The sequence below is a fragment of the Lissotriton helveticus genome, chromosome 1_1 (genome assembly GCF_964261635.1).
Source record: "Lissotriton helveticus chromosome 1_1, aLisHel1.1, whole genome shotgun sequence".
NCBI lineage: Eukaryota > Metazoa > Chordata > Amphibia > Caudata > Salamandridae > Lissotriton > Lissotriton helveticus.
In genome coordinates this window covers 31,772,174-31,792,569 of record NC_136057.1, presented here as the reverse complement: position 1 = coordinate 31,792,569, position 20,396 = coordinate 31,772,174, and the positions used below count along the sequence as shown (strand labels likewise).

Sequence of the window (20,396 nt, the reverse complement as noted above, 5' to 3'; positions counted from 1 at the left end):
AATTTAGTGAGAGAACAGCAGGCTGGGGGTCTGATCAGCAGGCCCACAGCCTCAGTAGTCGAAAACCAGTGAAGCAAAAAGCAAAAATTTGGGGTGACCATAGGATAGCAGACCCTACTCTCCTACAATGCCCAGACCCCCAGTCCATATCTGAGCGCCGATCCATGGCATGCAGACCAATCACAATGCTGGATCACAGCATTGTTATTGCATATGGGGAGCCTGGGGGCTTCTTGGTTCCGGGACTCGATAAGCAGAGGAGAGACACAGCCAGCAGAACAGGTAACTGCTTTTTATCTTTTTTTATTTTGCCCCTTGCCAAACCCACCATCCCCCGTCTCTCCACCCTCATTCCCTGCCAGCCGCTACTGCTCCAATAACATTGGGTGAACATGACGGGGAGTGTTCTTAAGAGAGAACTTTCCCCATCAATCAATCTTGGTTTTTGCAAAGCACAGCAAATCACTCGTGAGGGTCTCGAGGCGCTGGGGATGCTTTCGACTCTGTAGTGATCTGTTCATTCGAACCACCAGATCCTGGGTGATTTCCAGAATTGCTGGAGCGTCCACGCGTTCCTAAGGTGCAGGGGAAGGATGTATGACGGTACAACGTGGGTTTTACACCGCAGTACCATTACATCGAGGGTTTTACAACGCAAGCCGTTACCACGACTTGCGCTGTAGGGTGCTGGACTTAGGAATAGGAAGAGTTACTATTCCAACTCCAGCCTACATACAGTAGGGAAGGTGTTGGAATAGTAAATCTACTATTCCTTAGTCTAGAGCGCCCTCCAGTGCAAGTCGTGGTAACGACTTGCGTTGTAAAACCCTCGTTGTAATGGCACTGCGGTGTAAAAGCCGTGTTGTAATGGATGTTCCCCGCAGGGGAAGGTTGTTCCAGGCTTTGGCCGCCAGGTGAGAGAGGTGCTTTGCTGCCTTGAAGGGAGCAGTGACCGGCTCATTGGCTGAGGATCAAAGCGTCTGAGGCGGGCTTGGGACAAGGCAGCTGGGATGAACAGAGTTGTGGGTGGATGAATGTGCGGGATACTCCATTTTTAAAGTGACTGCACTGAGATAGGGCGTTGTTATTCTCAAGTATGGAAGTGCTGAAAAAGAGTTGAAAAGGATTTTGAGATGGTTGAAATAGAACATGCATTAACACCAGTGAGGAAGGTAGATTGTCCAAGTAGATTGGAAGTAAGCGATCTATTATCTTTTGAAGAGTCTCACCTGCATGGCTAGCCCGGTGCTGTAAAGGTTTCCAATCTCACCATCGCTTTGCGACTGATTTAAAATCTTCTGTACCAAGGATCTCAGGGTCTGTGTGATGGCTTCCTTCTCCTCTGGGGTGATGTACCCTCTTTCAACCACACACGTCAAGCCCAAGACCACGACCGCCGCGGTGTCTGTAACAAAGAACAGGCTCTTCTCAAGAACTGTCTCTGCTAATTCAACCATTGGCTATCCTCAAAGCATCACTTGACCAATAGCATCTTCTGATTCACACCACTGAAAAGCAGCAGCTGGAAAGAACTTTGACTCACCAACAGAGAAGCTATCCTGGTCCCCGTGACCCATGTTGGCACTGCCGGAACCCAGGACCGCGGACACATTCACAGGCACATCTTGGAGGCAGAGCGCTATGATGTCCAGGCCAATCTGGAAGTCGTTGGAGAGTGGGCGGCCATGCTCTTCTGTGAGAGAGGGGGACAATGAGAGGACATAGATGAATGCCTGGGTCCAGGGGGGATGCATTCCACAGCAGCTATTTTTAGGCCTCATTCTCAGAGCTCCTGCACAACCTCTCTTGGTCTAGGTGCAAAAATGGGGTCAACAAATACTATAATGCACTACCAAGCCTGGTTCTATTTTAGGCAAAATAATGTACTTTCTTTCTTTTTTAGAGTTTTGTTTAAACAAAATTATAGTAGGGACAGTCAGGCAGTGGAAATAGCTGGGATCCAATATGCATAAATTATTATTAGGGGGCTCTGACTATGTAGGATACTTAGGGTTTTTTGTGTGAAAAGCCTTTAGAACAGTTGAGTGGTGAGAGGCTGGTCTGATCATGTTTGCTGCCAGCACCTGGCTGCCCCCTATGGACTCATTACATACTTATTATCTTTGGTGAGAACAACAAACCTAGGGGGAACAGCATTTACAACACTGCTATTACAAAGCAGTTAGGTAACAACGCAGTTGTTACAACGACCGCGTTGTTACTATGCGTGGCTTTACAACGCAAGTCGTTTCAACGACTTGTGCTAGATGGCGTGCAACACCAGGGAATGTGTTGGATTTTGAATCCAACACATTCCCTGCTGTTGCACTAACTGGAGTAGGAATAGTAAATTATAATATTCCTAAATCCAGCATGCCCCCTAGTGCAAGTCGTAGAAATGACTTGCGATGTAAAGCCACGCGTGGTAACAACGCGGTCGTTGTAATTACTGCGTTGTAACCTACTGCGTGGTAATAGCCCATGTAGTACCGTGCTATATTCCAAACCTACAGCTCTAGGATCTAGAACAATCCTTCAAATATATTTAAACAGAAAGAACCCTTTGCTCGTTTTGGTTTCATGATTCTCTCAAGTTGGTCAAATAATGTTGCAGATGCAATTTATGTAGAGAAAGTTAAGGTTGAGCTCAGAAAAATCCATTGTCTTGTATTGCAACATTGATATAGCACTTATTACCACTACGAGAGGGTCAGAAGCACTTGCCTACATGGGTAGCACGTTACACCGGATACGGTGAGTGGTTGGAAGTGTGTTGTTTGTTGTTGATCCTACGTGGGAAGTGTTTTACCGTTTCCATGTCATGCGTGATATCCACAAGGTGCATAATCATGTTATGGGATGCAGTGCATAGGCGTTTGATGATTGAAGAAGTGTGCGAGAGGAGCGCAGTTTATGTTTTTCTTTAAGGGTGTAGCTTTGAGCTGCTCCTCAGGTCTCTTTATGGTATTAGTTAAGCTTATAGTCCACTTGACTGGTTACTTCACCTGGTTGTCCATTCTGAGATATTTTGTTTCAGGTTTATGGCCCCAAGCAGGCATAGGTTGGAGGGATACATGGTGGAGAGCTCTGTTGGGATGTGCTTTGTTAATATCATCTCATATCAGATTGTCATTGTGAGATGCCAAGAACTGGTCATAGTATGTAGCTTGTTGGGACCTGCAGTGGGGGGTGCATTAAAGTCCTCCATTGGCCAATGGCATATTGCAGATTTCTTCAGTGATTCCTTGCCTGTTCAATGTGTGACGAGTAGTTTATTGCTGTGGACAGGTACACAATTGGGTGATGGTTTAGGAACATCAGACTACTTATCAGGGCCATATCAGAGACCCCGGCAACACCCCCCGTGTGGGGACCCCCCAGGGTTTCTTGCTGTAGAGGGGCCCCTCACGGTCTAAGTCATGCCCTTCCATGCCTTGCAGAATGCGTTCATTTCCAGGCAATAAGAAATAGTTCAACACTCTGGAAAACATCGTTGCTTTATCGAGGAGGTCACTGCAGTGTAGGGGGGCCCAACAATATCAGTGGGCCCCCATTGAGCCCATTCTACAGGGGAGGCTTCATTTAGAGGTTCGCTACTGATAGGTTATGTTATGTTAAAGTTACTTGTTAAGCGCTTGTACACCAAGCGGTTTCATAGCGCTGAGAGCTGTAGGGCGACAGTGATGCAAAACAGATGATTTAATCGTATGCCTGAGAGAACAACAAGGTCTTGAGGAGTGTTCTGAACGGAGCGTAGGAGGTTACTGACCTCAGTCTAGCAGGAAGAGAGTTCCAGAATTGAGGGGCCAGAACTGAGAACCTGAGACCACATAGTGCTGAATCCTTGAGGAGATGAATGCTGGGTCGTTCCCGGCGAGGGCTTTTAAGATGGTGCAGCCCAGCTTAAAGACACAGAGTTTAGCCACCTGGAGCTAGTGGAGGATCTTCAACAGGGGACTGACATGTTGATGTCTAGGTTGGTGGTGGATAAGCCTAGCTGCCTGGTTTTGTACCAGTTGTAAACGATGAAGTTGATGTGCCGGAATACTGACATAGAGTGAGTTGGCATAATCAATTCAGGAAGTAACCAGGGCCAAAGTGAGTAGGGTCAAGGCTACATATAATTTTGCAGAGCACATCCCATCCTGGTACACCTTATCTCTAGCTAGTATTAGACTTCTGAGTGTTCCTATTTAATTGTCTGCCATTTGTAGAGGATCATTGGCTTTAGTTGGAGATGCTCTTGGTTTTGCAGGTGAGGGCATCTCTCACTTGATACAATGGGATTCTTGGATAAAAACATGGGACATAGTGAGGCATGTTGCCATCGGGAAGAACTGTCACATTTGGAAGGTTCTTTTGGGCAGAAAAGTATAAGCTTTAGGAAGATGGTGAGAGTTGACAAAGAAGTGGAGAGATGGTGGTGAGGAGGCAATGAAAATAGGCAGAGAGAGAAAGGGACAGAGGTAGTGAAGAGAATGATAGTGGTTAGAGTAAAGAAAGTAAGAGGAAAGGACAGGTGAGTAAGGTAGGGCTACAGGTGTGAAGACAAAAAAAAGAGAATTATAGAAATGGCTATTTAGGAGGTAGAAATAGTAGAGTTAAAGGTTGAGAGGAGAGAGACAGAAGATGGTGTTGTGGAGATGGATTGGAGGAGTAGGAGAGGTTACCCACAGAGATGTGGAGGTGGAAGATAAACAATGAAAAGAGAGGTGAGAGTGCAGAGAAGAGAGCTATGTGGTGAGGTGGGTGAGATGGAGCGACAACAGGGATGGGCAGCAGAGAGATGTGTCCTAGGGAGTAAGATAGTTGGAGAAAGGATAGAGCACCAGATAGACAGGCTAGAGGTAGGACATGAAGAGCGTGGGGAAGGAAAGAAACGTAGAGCTGAGATAGGCTGGACTTGTACAGGGAAAGGGTGAAGATGGAAACAGGCAAGGACAGGCAGGAAAAAGACACATTAGCAAAGTAGAAGGGCAGGTGTTGTCAGTGACTGTCCGGGACTATGTGGGGAACACAGTCAGGGACTTGGACATGTACTGGGAACTGGGTAGAAGACGTACACAGAAAGGAGGAGTACAGTGCTGCCCAGGATCATACAGGGAGTCAGAGGAGAAAAAGGGATCCAAAGGGGAAGCCTGTACAAGTGAACAAGATGGGTAAGACTCAGAAAGGAAGGGCACTCACAAGGCAATTTAGCATTCAGACTAACTACACCCAGGACGGACGTGCAAGACATATATATGAAACAACATTAACAATAAAGGGGGGTGTGGGGTAAAGCACTCAGGAGCTCCTCATGGTAAGACTGAAGCTCAGTAAGTTTCTAACCCGCAATTGCTGTTACAGATACTGACTGCAAATACCCACATGTAGGATATGCATGCAAAGGCAGGGTCTGTGGAGCTTATACCTATAGTGATGTTATACATGTAACTCAAAGTCAAAACTCACAGTGAACAAGAAACACCACCTAGGTAGTCAGCTGAGCCCACGGATCCTGGCGATCAAACAGGAACGCGCAAGGCAGTAACAGCAAAGGGGTAGAACTAAACACAAGCACAATAGACAAGGAGCTAGCAAGGGGGAGTGCTTAACAGGAAAGGAAGGAAAGCACAGGGCACACTTGGCAGAAAGCAGGTAACAAACATACAAGGTAACAGAAGCAAGACAGCAGAGGGAAACATCCTTTACAACGCAACTTTTACCACGCAGTGCCTTTACGACGCAACTTTTACAACGCAAACCATTACAACGCATTGCGCTGGAGGCACTCTAGGATAGGGAATAAGTTTAATTTACTATCCAACACCTTCCCTAGTGTCCACGAGGACTGGAGTTGGAATAGTAAATTAAACTATTCACTATCCAGCACCCCAAAGCGCTATGCGTTGTAAAGGTTTGCGTTGTAAAAATCGCGTTGTAAAGGCATGCGTGGTAAAAGCATGCGTTGTAATGTCATACATCCGACAGCAGAATAGAAAGGCAGCAAACTAGAACTGGAACCAAGGAAATGGGAAGAAAGGCAGGGACTGGAAATGGATATACAGAAGGGGAGGCTACAAGGGTATACTAGAATAGTGCAGGTTCAGGAATCAAGAAAACAAAGTAGCACAGAAGGCAGTGCTGGGGCAGGAACAAGAAGTGAGCTAAGGCTCAGGAGTCCAGGCGGCACTGCAGACAGTGCTGGTTCAGGAACAAGGAATTACCAAAGCTTCAGGAGTCAAGGTAGCGCTGCAGGCAGTGCTAGTTCAGGAGAAGGGAAACTGCTACAGGTCAGGAACAAGGAATGCTAAGGCTCAGGGGTTAAAGTAGCATTGCAGGCAGTGCTAGTTCAGGAACAGGGAAATTACTAGAGCTCAGAAGTCAAGGTAGCACTGCAGGCAATACTGGTTCAAGGAAACAGGACAGCTACAGCTCAGGAAACAAGGAGTCCAGAGAGCACTGCAAGCAGTGCAAATCAGGAACAAGAAATAGTTAAGCCCAGGAACAAGAACAAAGAATAACTATAGCTCAGGAACTCAGGAAACAAGATGGCACTGCAAGCCGTGCTAATTCAAGAGAAGGGAAACTGCTGCAGTTCAGGAACAAGGAATAGTAAGGCTATGGGGTCAGGTAGCACTGCAGACTGTGCTAATTCAGGAACAGGGAAAACAGCAGCAGGTCAGGACCAAGGCATAACTAAAGCTCAGGAAACACTGGAAACAAGAATAGCAAAAGCTCAGGAGCACTGGAAACAAGGATCGGTCTCACCGGTAAACAGCTACAATGACCAACCTTTGCCTGAAGGGAGCTGGGGCTTAAAAGAGCTCACAGTAATCACATGCAGCTGGTGTGAGCAGGCTAGCAGCAGCCAGCCAAAGGTGAGCTGAATTCCTCCACCCATCCTTGGCCTGCAGGGGTGGAGACAAAGCAGTGAGCAGGGAATTCTGGGTAATGGAATTTCAGGCATGAGTAGGCTGGATTTAAGTCTAAGCAGGCTGGCTTTCACAAAACCCGGCATGGATGGGGAATGGATGTCAATTCCCAAATAGTGTCCAAATGGCTGGAAGTCAAGATATGCATGCAGGGGAGTGTCAGGAAGCATATTAGAACACTGGAGAGTCCCACAGTTCAGCCCCCTGGTGGTGGACACGAGAACACAGGGAGCGAATCGTGACAGGTGTGAGGCGAAAAAAGTGTGGAAGGAGATGCAAAGGTAAGAGCAGAAAACCGACTTAGCTGGAAGAGAGAGTGACAGAGAGTAAGAAATGGAAAAGGATGAGAGACAGAAAGAGAGAATAAAACAGGAGGGTAGTACAGTAAAGCTGTTGAGAGAGAGGGAATGATGGAGAGCGACTGGGAGCAGATGGGAGAGGGAAAAGAGCAAGAGAATGGAAGAGGCATAGAAAAAGAGAAGGGGATTAGAACAATGAGGAAGAAGGGAGTGAGAGGGACAGAGAGAGAGACATTTGAACTCTAAGGATGTTAATATCCCTGGGTGAAGCAGACACATGGCCACAACTCACCAATGTTCCTCAGTTCTTCCTTGTACTTGTTTTCCAGGACTTGCACCAGGTCAATGTTGCAGTTCAAAGCTGTCACATTCCTGGGGTTCTCACAGGAAGCCTGCAGAGCCAGCACGTAGAGGGCCACCATCCCCGAAGAGAAGTCCTCGCCTAAAAAGAAGACAGATATGACTTATTCTGCTGGTGAAAACCTCCATGCGTCCATCTGTGGGATCTTCTGATTCAACATCTCCAGCCTCAGTGTTATCATGTTTCTCCTGTCATTTCTATCTCTGACAATGGTACTCATTTACTCTCTCTCTCATGGTGGTTATGTTATGGTGAATTAGCATCAGCAGTTGAGTCTTAGAAGATATATTCTCTCGCCTTTCTTTGGATCTGTCCCTGTAGAGCTTTAGCTTCCTCTGTTTCCAGCCCATGGACCGCTCTCTCAATAGTTGCTGCTCTGTATGTATCTTTTGGTTTGTTCCTCAATAGCTGTTTCTATGTCTATGTCTTCGTGGGTGTCTCTGTATTTGTCTCTACTCATTTATTTTGTTTCCAGCACTTGTCTCTTTGTCATATTCTTTGGCTGTGGCTCTCAATAGCTGTGTGTCAATATTTCGATTTCTCTCTCAGAAATTGTCTTTATCTTTGAAGATACCTTTATTTACCTGTTTCACTCTTTCAGTATGTGACCTTTCTCTCAAAAGTAATGTCCCTGTCGCTTTGTGCCTCGATATTTTTCTTTTCCTTTGTAAATATCTGTACATAATTGTCGATGTATTTTCACTTGGATCCATCTCCCAATAACTTTCTCTTTGGCTACTTCTTCCCAGATTCTCAGTCGGTCTCACACTTCCTTGAAGGTCATCCACTCGGTGTCCCATCTAACCCATGCACATTCCCAGACATCTGGAAACACAGCACCGTCACACCCGTGCTGAAGGAACTATCCACTGACCCAGCCACGCTACGGAACTACAGACCCATCTCCCTCTTACCATACCCGGCAAAGGTCCTAGAGAAACTGATCAAGCGACGCCGCACCGACCACCTCAGCAACCACTAGCTCCTCGACAACATGAAGTCCAGATGCAGGTCTATTCACTGTACAGAAACTGTGCACATTGCCGGTATAGACGACAGCTGCATGATCCTTGATAGAGGGGAAACTGCATTCATTCTTCATTCTCCTAGACCTCCCTACAGCATTTCACGTGGTCTCACACACCATCCTCATCAGGTACCTGCACGAGATTGCCACCCAAGGACCCGCACTCCGCTGGACTGTCTCCTTCTTCCGGCAAGACAGAAGTAGTGATCTTCGGCAAGAACACCTTACCATGGGACTTCCACTCGTGGCCGCCAAAACTCAGACCGACACCCAGCACCCACGCCAGGAACCTCGGAAACATCATTGACAGCAAACTGGACCTCACAAGTCAACACTGTCACTTCATCCTGCTTCCACTACCCTGAAGATGTTGAGGAACATCTTCAAATGACTGCAAAGCAACTCCCAAAACGCAGTCACTCACAACCTAATTAACAGCCAGTTGGACTATTGGACCATCCTGTGTGTCAGGATCACCAAGGAACTCCACAGAAGACTACAACCCATCCGGAACTCAACAGCCAGACTAACTTTACACCATACCTCAGAAAGGTCCACTGGTGCCAAAAACACAAATGCGCTCATTTCAAACTCCTCACACACACATTCAAGGCTCCACACAAGTTAAGCCCCACCTACCTGAACAGTTGCGTCTCCTTCCACCAACATCCCAGACACCTACAATCCTCAGGAACCCTACTCACTTACATCCCATACAGACACGGAACCAGATCAGGAGGATAGGCATTCTCTTATATCACAAACACAAGGAGATGATGGACGTAGTGCTGAAACTTTTCAGACACTCACCCCCAGTCTCAGATCTGAGTTGAACCCATCATCATTCTTTAGCTCACTCTGCCACCTCAGTTCTGACCCAGCTATATGAAAATCAGTCTGACCCTGTGCCTCATGGGAACAGTCCAGCCCGAACTGCCAAGCCATGTCTTCCCTGGACCGGAAACAAGCATCCTGGGACCGGTTTCGGGCTAACAACCCTCATCAGCCAGGCTAGCTTGAATCCAGTGGAAAATGAGCAAGGGGCCCACGTCAGGGCATATCCTGCCAACTAAGGGCAAACGAAGCAAATACAAGGAGATAATGGACGGAGTGCTGACACTCCTAAGGTGTTAAACAACTTCCTACTCCACATCATAGCCTCATACTCTCATCTTGAATTCAACAAGAAGCTGAAGACCTGGGTTTTCAATTAACCAATCTATCCTAGGCAGGGCCCCGCACCAGGACACCCTTATGGGTGATAGTGTGCTTTGAAAATGCTCATAATAGTCCTTCTTTAATTGCCTTATCATCATCCCAATGCTTTCTCTGGCAAGAGGAGATGTCACAAGAGACATAGCCAGACAGACATAGCTACCTTGAACTTGACGAAATGGACAACACACCTCTGACCCTGAAAGAGCTGCTGTAGCGCCCACTAGAACGGAGGATCATGAACACATGTACAGGCCTGCGACAGGTCTTACATGGCAATAGCACCAAATGCCTTCAAAGATTCCAGTCTGAACCCTATTTGGTGCCATCAACATGGTTGGCGATGGAGGCCTTCACCAATAGGCTGGGGAAAAATCCCTTGGACCTAGGTATAGAAACAGTGTGAAATGCACCTGGATGCCTTTTACCTGGAAATGGGTTGTTTTTAGTATTCAAGGATCTACTAAAATACTAGATAAAATACAATAATTTGGGAAAATTCACTCAATGCATTTTAATTAAAGACGTCAAGTACACAAAGAGTGGGCTGTGGCCTTTAACTTAGATTAAATGGTGAACTTCAAGTTTTGTCTGTAAACTGAAATTTTTAACTCCATTAACCTTTTAACCTTATAGTCATTATTCGATAATGTTTTGGTTTTATTTTTTATATGTTTATACACACTATCTGTTTAATTTCATTTTCTATCAAGGAGTTCACATATGCCTATTACTAAAGTTTGAAGAGGGTTTTTATATGTAAATGAATTCATAATGTGTTTTTGTTCTTCTGACTTGAAATCTAACTGACCTTTAAGACTTATGTGTGATGCCAGAGATAACAATAAGAAAATTTGAATCCAAGATTGAAGAAGACACTTATTATGAACTTTTCCTTTTTTGTTTGTTTTCATTTTCTATTGTGGAACATTGAAGGGCCCAATTTCTGTCAGGTGATTAAAAATGTAACATCTGTCATCAATATGGAGTGACATGAATTTCTAGAGGGTCCGTCATACATCCTCACAGCGTAGGCTCTCAAGCTAAAGGTATAATGTTCCACACAGGGAGAGAGAGGTGAATGTTTCTTCCCAGGTCTACAAGAATATTATTCTATGACTCAAAGTCCCTCCCTCGCTTTAGTGGCATGCTCCACCATCAAGACTTGCCCCTTGATGGGCAGAGCATGGGGTCTGTTTGTCCCAACAGGTTCCAAAATATGTGACCTCTTGATGGAGATCAAATTTTGAGAATGTGACTAAGATGTTTTGGGGAATAGCTACAGCTAAGAGCCCCTTACAATTGTGGTGACATAAAATTATCTGAAAGCTAACAATAAATCTACTTTGTTTTTGCTCCCTACAGTAAGATTAAAGCAAGAGCTGGGTCATTAAGGGTGGTCAACATGTTTCTGCCAGTACAGAAGGGCCACACAGGCCAGTGGCATTCATCAGGACCAAAAAAAGAAGGGGTCATATTCAAAACCTAAACCTCTACACTAACTATGACTAGCTCAGTCTATGAAGTTGGTTGTGCATAGGAAGAATCAAATTATATGTATGAAAGGCCATAATGTCATCATTTTGGCATTCTTTTGAGTACCATCATGGTCTCCAATAGAGCCTCGCGGTTGATGGGGACAGTAACTCTCTGAAGCTTGTTCACAAAGGTAAATCTGCATGTTTTGATTGATTACAAGTACATTTTCTCCTCCGCTTTCGATTAAATTTACTACATCTGGCTATTCATCATTGACAAATGCAAATTCTACTCAAAAGTGAAGACTTACACGCCCCCACTTCTGAAATAGGGATTGGAGTCAGAATAAATGTCAAATACGACCAAAAAGTTACAGCTAGTAGTGACTTTAAAACTCTAATTGATGTTCCACACACTTGAGGGAGACCTCCACAATCGAGTAAAGACCTCCCTATGGTAAAATAGGGAAAAGATTTAAAGTTTATTAAAAAAAGAATTTGAAAAAAGTTTAGTTAATGTTAAATAAGTACATGTTTATTTTAAATAAAGAGCAATGTAAAGAAAATAGCATTAATAATGAAATTTCAAATCACAAATTGAAATATTTTCAATATATTAAATTAAAATGAATTTATCCCAACTAAAGTATATATTTTAATATGTATTACATATTACTAAAAGTGATGTATAGAATAAATTAAAAGTAATTTAATTATTTTAATAAATGCTAATGTTACATTCCTTTAAAAAATTCAAGGCTAATCAAATAAATAAGATGTATGTTTTACTAATAAACAATTTTTTAACATTAATTATATGTTTTTATATTTAAATTGTTTCAATAATTTAATTTATTTCAATATTATTTATGAAGGGTTTTAATTTTAAGTATCTACTTCCATTCTTTTGTAAGGAGCAGTGTTGCAGTACCAGGGAGTGGCCATGGGGGATGCTGAAGTACATTTACGTTCCTCTATGGCTGTAGTAACTACAAAAGTGCTGTTTGTGACTAGGAGGGGATTTACTCGTTTGTGGGTGGGCGTTTGTCCCTCCCTTTACGACTCTCTAGCCCTCCATTAATTCCTCCTTATTCCTCCCAAAACCCGCTCCCTTTGGTAGTAAATATTCCCCATTTCCGGGCCACTCCTGTATACCTTCCTCATTTGCTACTAAAAGGTAGGTGTACGTCTATGTAGATTTCTGCAGTTGGGACGGAGATCTCCACACATAAGAGACAGGAGAGGCGGAGGGTAGACCTCAGCATGTAGGTTTGTGAATAGTAATTTTATCATTCCACGAAACGTACTACAAAAAATGCAGTTTGAGAATAGGCCCCTCTGCATTACGAGCTGGCCCGGACTGGCCACAGCGGGCACCGGGCAATCCCCCGGTGCGTCGCACGGGTGGGGGCCGGTTTTGGGCCACTGGGGGCTGTTTTTGTTACAGGACCGTTTTTGAAGCATAGCTGCCAAATCGGCCCTGTACCAAAATCGGCCAAAAACCTGCCCGGTAAAGAGCTCGGCGGCACCCACAAACCCCCAGAGTGGGGAGGGTGGGCCGGCCGAGTGCTTTGCCAGGGCCGGTTGTGTTTCCCAGTCCGGCCCTGATTACGACATGTTACCCCATCGTTTGACCTATATTCACGGTCTCAGGCTCCTGTATGGTGGAGCCTGTGAATAAAGGACATGCTGTAGTACCCTGCGAGTCCTACTTCACGTACTCATGATTGACTCGTAATTGGCCCGCTAGAGTTTTAAATTTGAAGCCAGTTGAGGACAGGTATGAGTGTGGCGGGACGCTGCGGATGCTGAGGGCCAGACAGGTATAGAACCGATAGACTTCTAAGAGGTAATGCCTTCCTTACTGTTGATAACCCGCTGGACAGCAGCCTCCTTCAGGCTCAGCACCATGGCCTTCTCCACCTGCAGGTTGTGGTCCGTGGCCAGCCGCAGGGCGAGCAGGATGCTGGGGTTGGGGGTGGCGGCAGCGTTCCAGGACCTCAGCATGACCTGCAGGAGACCGGTGAGCTGAGGCTTCTGGGCCTGATCCACAGCTGCAAGGGGAGAAAAGGAGGTTTAGAGCATGGTCTTATATATGCATGTCTATATTTTCATTTATAATGTTTATTTATATATACATATTTCTGCCATAGCACTGAAAATAAATGTGGCCTAATAATATATTATTATTTAAAGCAAGTGTACTACTAAACACACATTCACACATTTATTACTAGAGTGTAAATTTCTAATTTGAGTTTATTAGTGCATGACAGCAAAACTGACATGAGAAAAACACTTTTCATTGCCTCACAGGCTGCAGTGCAACAATCACTTCACACAGGGAAACAACTCTGCTACTAGTCACAGGATCGCTTCTGTGTGATGTTACCTTGCTGCACAAATATAACCCCTTCCACGGTGGTACAGTCACTACACACACACACACCACTCACTCACACACACACAGCACATGTAGAACCACATACTTTACTCGGAGGACTTTACCATGTGACATCACTAGGGCGTCCAGTGCTGTAAAGTCACTGCACACACACCCATGCAGAACCATGTACTGTAGTCAGAGGACTGTACTATACCAAAACCACTACAGCCAGGGCACAAGTCGGAGGTACACGTGGTTGGACTGCGTTAAACTACTAATTTCACGCGGTAGACGGCATCCAACCTGCCAAGAAGTTGGGCCCCACTGAAATATGCTGAATTATTCCGAGTGTAGGTTTCAGACACCAGGGCACGGATGTATGACGTTACAACGCATACTTTTACAACGCCTACCTTTACATCACAGTTTTTACAACGCATGCTGTTACAACACATAGCGCTAAGGGGTGCTGGATAGTGAATAGTTTAATTTACTATTCCAACTCCAGTCCCCGTGGATAGTAGGGAAGGTGTTGGATAGTAAATTAAATCTATTCCCTATCCTAGAGCGCCCCCAGCGCAATGCGTTGTAATGACATGCGTTGTAATAGCTGCGTCGTAAAGGCACTGCGTGATAAAAGTTGCGTTGTAAAGGATGTTTCCCCCAGGGCACATTCAGCAGCGCCTGCACGTTGTCTGCTTTCGTTCCAAGTAGCAACGTACAGGCTACTGCTGGCCCAAGACGAAGGCCTCAGTAAAGGGGCCATCAGGCCTTCTTTTGCTGGAGTATCCTGGTTAGGAGCTATCTAGGGCCTCACACCTACATGCACATGCAATGGAGGTGAAACAAAAGCACACAGCTTACCACTTCACAGGTACTTAAGAGAGGCAGGCTTTTGACTTTTGTTTAGTGGCATATAATAGATATGCATGCAGTGTAAGAATGTAAAATGTGTTGGTCTGTCACAGTATTTACACGAATAACAATTTAAATACCACTATTTTGTTTCATTTCTTTTATCGCTTACAGCGCTACTCATACCCGTGCAGTGTATCAGAGCACTTTGCATCATACATAAACATACATTGACAATAAAGTTTAAGTGTGTAAATTAACGTGTCGGATGTGTTACATAAAACAGTGAGGGTTACAAGGTGTGGGAGCCACATGCTCTTTGTAGTTCACTGTGCTATAGTAGAAGGATTACAATTTATGAAAGGCAAGTTACAAAAGGATCTTTATGTTAAAAGGTGTAACCCACTTACCTAGCTACATAAAATACAAATCTATCATCTGCATATTACATGATGTGCTTTGCAGGATGCACAATAACTCCCAGTGCAACTTTGATTCAAAACTAGGACTAAGCAAAGCACAGATCTCTCCAGCAAATGCGTTAACCTCCAGAGTTATCTTACCATTATTATTATTTTCTGAGATTTACTGGGCACACAAAGATCTATGCCGCAGGTGCCTTAACCCCATAAGATATTTCAAAATGCCGACTTTGAACCAATTAAGGAGAACAGATGTATTGCCACATTTCTCCTTCCTGTCAGTTTCTTTGTGGCAGAGTTTTTAAAAAACATGAATGTATAAGTTGTAGCAGAGATGTCAAGTTACTTTTTTGACACCCCCCCAATGCAAAATCTCAGGGCCCGATTCACAGAATGAACTTAAGACTCAATCCTAAACTTACTACTATTTTGGTATTCACAGAATGCACTTACTACTTTTGGCATTCACAGAATGCACTTATTACTTTTGGTATTCACAGAAGTTGGGATTTTTCTTAAGTCTGTCTTAAGACGAACTTAAGATGAAATCCTAACTTCTGTGAATACCAAAATAGTAGTAAGTTTAGGATTGAGTCTTAAGTTCATTCTGTGAATCGGGCCCTCACTTGGTAAATCTTGTAATGTGCTCAAATGTAGTCATGAAAGACCTGCTAAACATATATCTGAGGTGTTAAGATGTGATGTCACTTCCTGTGAGGCATGAGTTGTGTTGTACTTTCTCTGATGTCACGCGGCGTTATGTTACGCGCCATGATTTTGCTTCCATACTACCTAACTTAGTTAGCCTCCCACTTCTTTTTTAGGACTTATGCCCTGACCAGAGCAACCACTGCTGTACAGTCACTACACGTGTATCCCACGCAGAACCATCTTCACAGATGCAACACGCTGTCCTGCCAACGCAGTCACATCTCATGCTGTACTGATGGTAGTGGCTCACCCCATACTGCACCGCAGGCACAGGCCGTCTCATACTGCACTCACTGTAATGTCCTGACACTGCCTGGGCATTCTACACTGCACAGAATTCACCAACCCTCCCGCAGCATCCAACGACATCACTAACTCCCAAGACCTCTGCAATGCACTATCCTCCTTCTTCTACAACAAAATTGCCGACATCCACAACAGCTTCAAGAACACTCCCAATGACCAACTCACCCCACCCCCTTCTGTTCCCACCCCTCCAACTAACTACCTCAATTCCTGGAACCCAATCACCATTGAAGATACCATTCGCCTCATGAACTCAATCCACTCTGGCTCACCTTCTGACCCCTGCCCCCACTACATCTTCAACAAAGCTGACTCCATCATCGCTCCCCAACTCCGCGATGTCATCAACTGCTCCTTCAACTCAGCCACCTTTCCAGAAATCTGGAAACACGCCGAACTCAGCGCCCTTCTGAAAAAACCAACAGCAGACCCCTCAGATCTGAAAAACTACCGACCCATTTCCCTCCTCCCTTTCCCGGCCAAAGTCATCGAGAAAGCCGTCAACAGCCAACTCGCAGCCTTCCTTGAATCCAACAACTCCCTGGATCCCTCACAGAACGGCTTTCGAGCCAAACACAGCACCGAGACCGCCCTCATTGCGGCGGCCGACGACATCCGAGCACTCCTGGACAATGGTGAAACAGTGGCCCTCATTCTACTCGACCTCTCCGCCGCCTTCGACACGGTCTGTCACAACACCCTCATACAACGCCTCAACAACATCGGCATATAAGGAAAAGCCTTGGACTGGATCATCTCGTTCCTAGCCGGGAGAACACAGAGAGTCCGACTCCCCCCTTTCTACTCAGAGCCCACCGAAGTCATCTGCGGCGTACCTCAAGGCTCCTCACTCAGTCCCACCCTCTTCAACGTCTACATGAGTCCCCTCGCCTCCATCGCACGTCAACACAACCTCAACATCATCTCCTACGCCGACGACACCCAGCTGATACTTTCCCTCACCAAAGACCCCAACACCGCCAAGGACAACCTTCACGAAGGTATGAAAGAAGTAGCCGAATGGATGAAACAGAGCCGCTTAAAACTCAACTCAGACAAAACTGAGGTGCTCATCCTTGGATCCTCCCCCTCAGCTTGGGACGACTCTTGGTGGCCTTCCGCTTTGGGATCAGCGCCCACACCCACTGACCATGCACGTAACCTTGGCTTCATTCTAGACTCCTCTCTCTCAATGTCCAGACAAGTCAACGCCGTATCGTCCTCCTGCTTCAACGTGCTTCGCATTCTCAAAAAGATCTTCCGCTGGATCCCCCTCGAAACAAGAAAGACTGTCACCCATGCACTGGTCACGAGTCGACTGGACTATGGCAACACTCTCTACGCCGGAATTACAACAAAATTGCAGAAATAGCTCCAGCGCATCCAAAACGCATCAGCGAGACTCATATTAGACATCCCGCGCCAAGAGCACATCACCGGTCACTTAAAAAACCTCCACTGGCTTCCCGTCAACAAAAGAATTACTTTCCGCCTTCTTACCCACGCACACAAGGCCCTTTATAATCTAGGACCAGAATGCCTCAACTCCCGACTGTCCTTCTACTATCCCACCCGCCAACTAAGATCATCCATTCAAGCCCTTGCCGCAGTCCCGCGCATCCGAAAAACCACCATGGGCGGCAGATCCTTCTCCTTCCTGGCTGCCAAGACCTGGAACTCACTCCCCACCCACCTCCGCCTTACTCAAAATCACATCTCCTTCAGAAAAGAACTGAAAACTTGGCTATTCGATAAACAATGAACCCCTCCCTCTAGCGCCTTGAGACCCTCTGGGTGAGTAGTGCGCTTTACAAATGCCTGAACTTGAACTTGAACTTGAACAGCACTACAAACACAACCCATGTGGAACCATCTTCACTAATGCAACATGGACTGCTCAAATAAGAATGGGAAATCCCAAACTGCACCTCTGCTCCAGACACCCCAGGGCCAGCCATGGGACTAGTGCATGACATCCTACAAGGGTGCATGCACTGCCTGCATTACAGCTCCCAACATCAAAATGCATCGCACAATGTTTGTGATGGTCTGTTTATTATAAAAGATTTTTGGGTGAAAGGTCAAAGCTTTCCACTTCTCTCCTTGTCTGTGCATCTGTCTGTGTATTTCATTGTTTCTGCTGCTCTGTCTGTCTCTCTGTCTGTCTGTCTCTCTGCCTCTGTCTGCCTCTCTACCTCCCTCTCTGTCTGTGCATGAGCCTGTGTATTCCATTGTTTCTGCCGCACTGTCTGTCTCTCTGTCTGTCTCACTGTCTGTCTGTATCTATGCCTCTGTCTGCCTCTCTACCTCCCTCTTTGTCTGTGCATGAACCTGTGTCTGTCTCTCTGTCTGTCTCACTGTCTGTCTGTCTCTCTGCCTCTGTCTGCCTCTCTACCTCTTACTCTGTCTGTGCATGAGCCTGTGTATTGCATTGTTTCTGCTGCTCTGTCTGTCTCTCTGTCTGTCTGTCTCTCTGCCTCTGTCTGCCTCTCTACCTCTCACTCTGTCTGTGCATGAGCCTGTGTATTCCAGTGGGTCTGCTCCTCTGTCAGTCTCTCTGTCTGTCTCACTGTCTGTCTGTCTCTCTGCCTCTGTCTGCCTCTCTACCTCCCTCTCTGTCTGTGCATGAGCCAGTGTATTCCATTGTTTCTGCTGCTCTGTCTGTCTATCTGTCTGTCTAACTGTCTCTCTGTCTCTATGCCTCTGTCTGCCTCTCTACCTCCCTCGCTGTCTGTGCATCTGTCTGTGTATTTCATTGTTTCTGCCGCTCTGTCTGTCTCTATGTCTATCTCGCTGTCTGTCTGCCTCTCTACCTCCCACTCTGTCTGTGCATGAGCCAGTGTATTCCATTGTTTCTGCTGCTCTGTCTGTCTATCTGTCTGTCTAACTGTCTCTCTGTCTCTATGCCTCTGTCTGCCTCTCTACCTCCCTCGCTGTCTGTGCATCTGTCTGTGTATTTCATTGTTTCTGCCGCTCTGTCTGTCTCTATGTCTATCTCGCTGTCTGTCTGCCTCTCTACCTCCCACTCTGTCTGTGCATGAACCTGTGTATTGCATTGTTTCTGCTGCTCTGTCTGTCTATCTGTCTGTCTCACTGTCTCTGTCTCTATGCCTCTGTCTGCCTCTCTACCTCCCTCTCAGTCTGTGCATGAGCCTGTGTATTCCATTGTTGCTGCTGCCGTGTCTGTCTCTCTGTCTGTCTCACTGTCTGTCTGTCTCTCTGCCTCTCTACCTCCCTCTCTGTCTGTGCATGAGCCAGTGTATTCCATTGTTTCTGCTGCTCTGTCTGTCTCTCTGTCTGTCTCACTGTCTGTCTGTCTCTCTGCCTCTGTCTGCCTCTCTACCTCCCTCTCTGTCTGTGCATGAACCTGTGTATTCCATTGTTTCTGCTGCTCTGTCTGTCTCTCTGTCTGTCTGTCTCTCTGCCTCTCTACCTCCCTCTGTCTGTGCACGAGCCTGTGTATTCCATTGTTTCTGCTGCTCTGTCTGTCTCTCTGTCAGTCTCTCTGTCTGTCTGACTCTCTGCCTCTGTCTGCCTCTCTACCTCCCTCTCTGTCTGTGCATGAGCCAGTGTATTCCATTGTTTCTGCTCCTCTGTCTGTCTCACTGTCTGTCTGTCTCTCTGCCTCTCTACCTCCCTCTCTGTCTGTGCATGAGCCAGTGTATTCCATTGTTTCTGCTCCTCTGTCTGTCTGTCTGTCTCTCTGCCTCTGTCTGCCTCTCTACCTCTCACTCTGTCTGTGCATGAGCCTGTGTATTCCAGTGGTTCTGCTCCTCTGTCTGTCTCTCTGCCTCTGTCTGTGCATGAGCCAGTGTATTCCAGTGGTTCTGCTCCTCTGTCTGTCTCACTGTCTGTCTGTCTCTCTGCCTCTGTCTGCCTCTCTACCTCCCTCTCTGTCTATGCATGAGCCTGTGTATTCCATTGTTTCTGCTGCACTGTCTGTCTCTCTGTCTGTCTCACTGTCTGTCTGTCACTATGCCTCTGTCTGCCTTTCTACCTCCCTCTCTGTCTGTGCATGAACCTGTGTATTCCAGTGGTTCTGTTCCTCTGTCAGTCTCTCTGTCTGTCTCTCTGTCTGTCTGTCTGTCTCTCTGCCTCTGTCTGCCTCTCTACCTCCCTCTCTGTCTATGCATGAGCCTGTGTATTCCATTGTTTCTGCCGCACTGTCTGTCTCTCTGTCTGTCTCACTGTCTGTCTGTATCTATGCCTCTGTCTGCCTCTCTACCTCCCTCTTTGTCTGTGCATGAGCCTGTGTATTCCATTGTCTCTGACCCTCTGTCTGTCTCTCTCTGTCTCTCTGTCTGTCTCACCATCTGCCTTTCTCTCTCTGCCTCTCTACCTCCCTCTCTGTCTGTCTCTCTCTGTCTGCCTTTCTGTCTGTCTGCGTATTCCACTGTTACGTCTCCTCTGTCGGCCTCC

General features: G+C 46.2%; 1 protein-coding gene across 1 annotated transcript in view; it reads right to left on the bottom strand.

Annotated features, from left to right (window-relative positions):
- LOC144819490 (transcobalamin-1-like) overlaps positions 1-20,396 on the bottom strand; it is an 89,612-nt gene that overhangs the window by 42,265 nt on the left and 26,951 nt on the right. Inside the window, exons 2-5 of the mRNA XM_078677374.1 lie at positions 13,163-13,351; positions 7,509-7,658; positions 1,544-1,693; positions 1,230-1,405 (exon numbers count right to left, since the gene is read on the bottom strand). Coding sequence (XP_078533500.1) covers positions 1,230-1,405; positions 1,544-1,693; positions 7,509-7,658; positions 13,163-13,351 — 665 coding nt within the window. The remainder of the gene's footprint in view (positions 1-1,229; positions 1,406-1,543; positions 1,694-7,508; positions 7,659-13,162; positions 13,352-20,396) is intronic.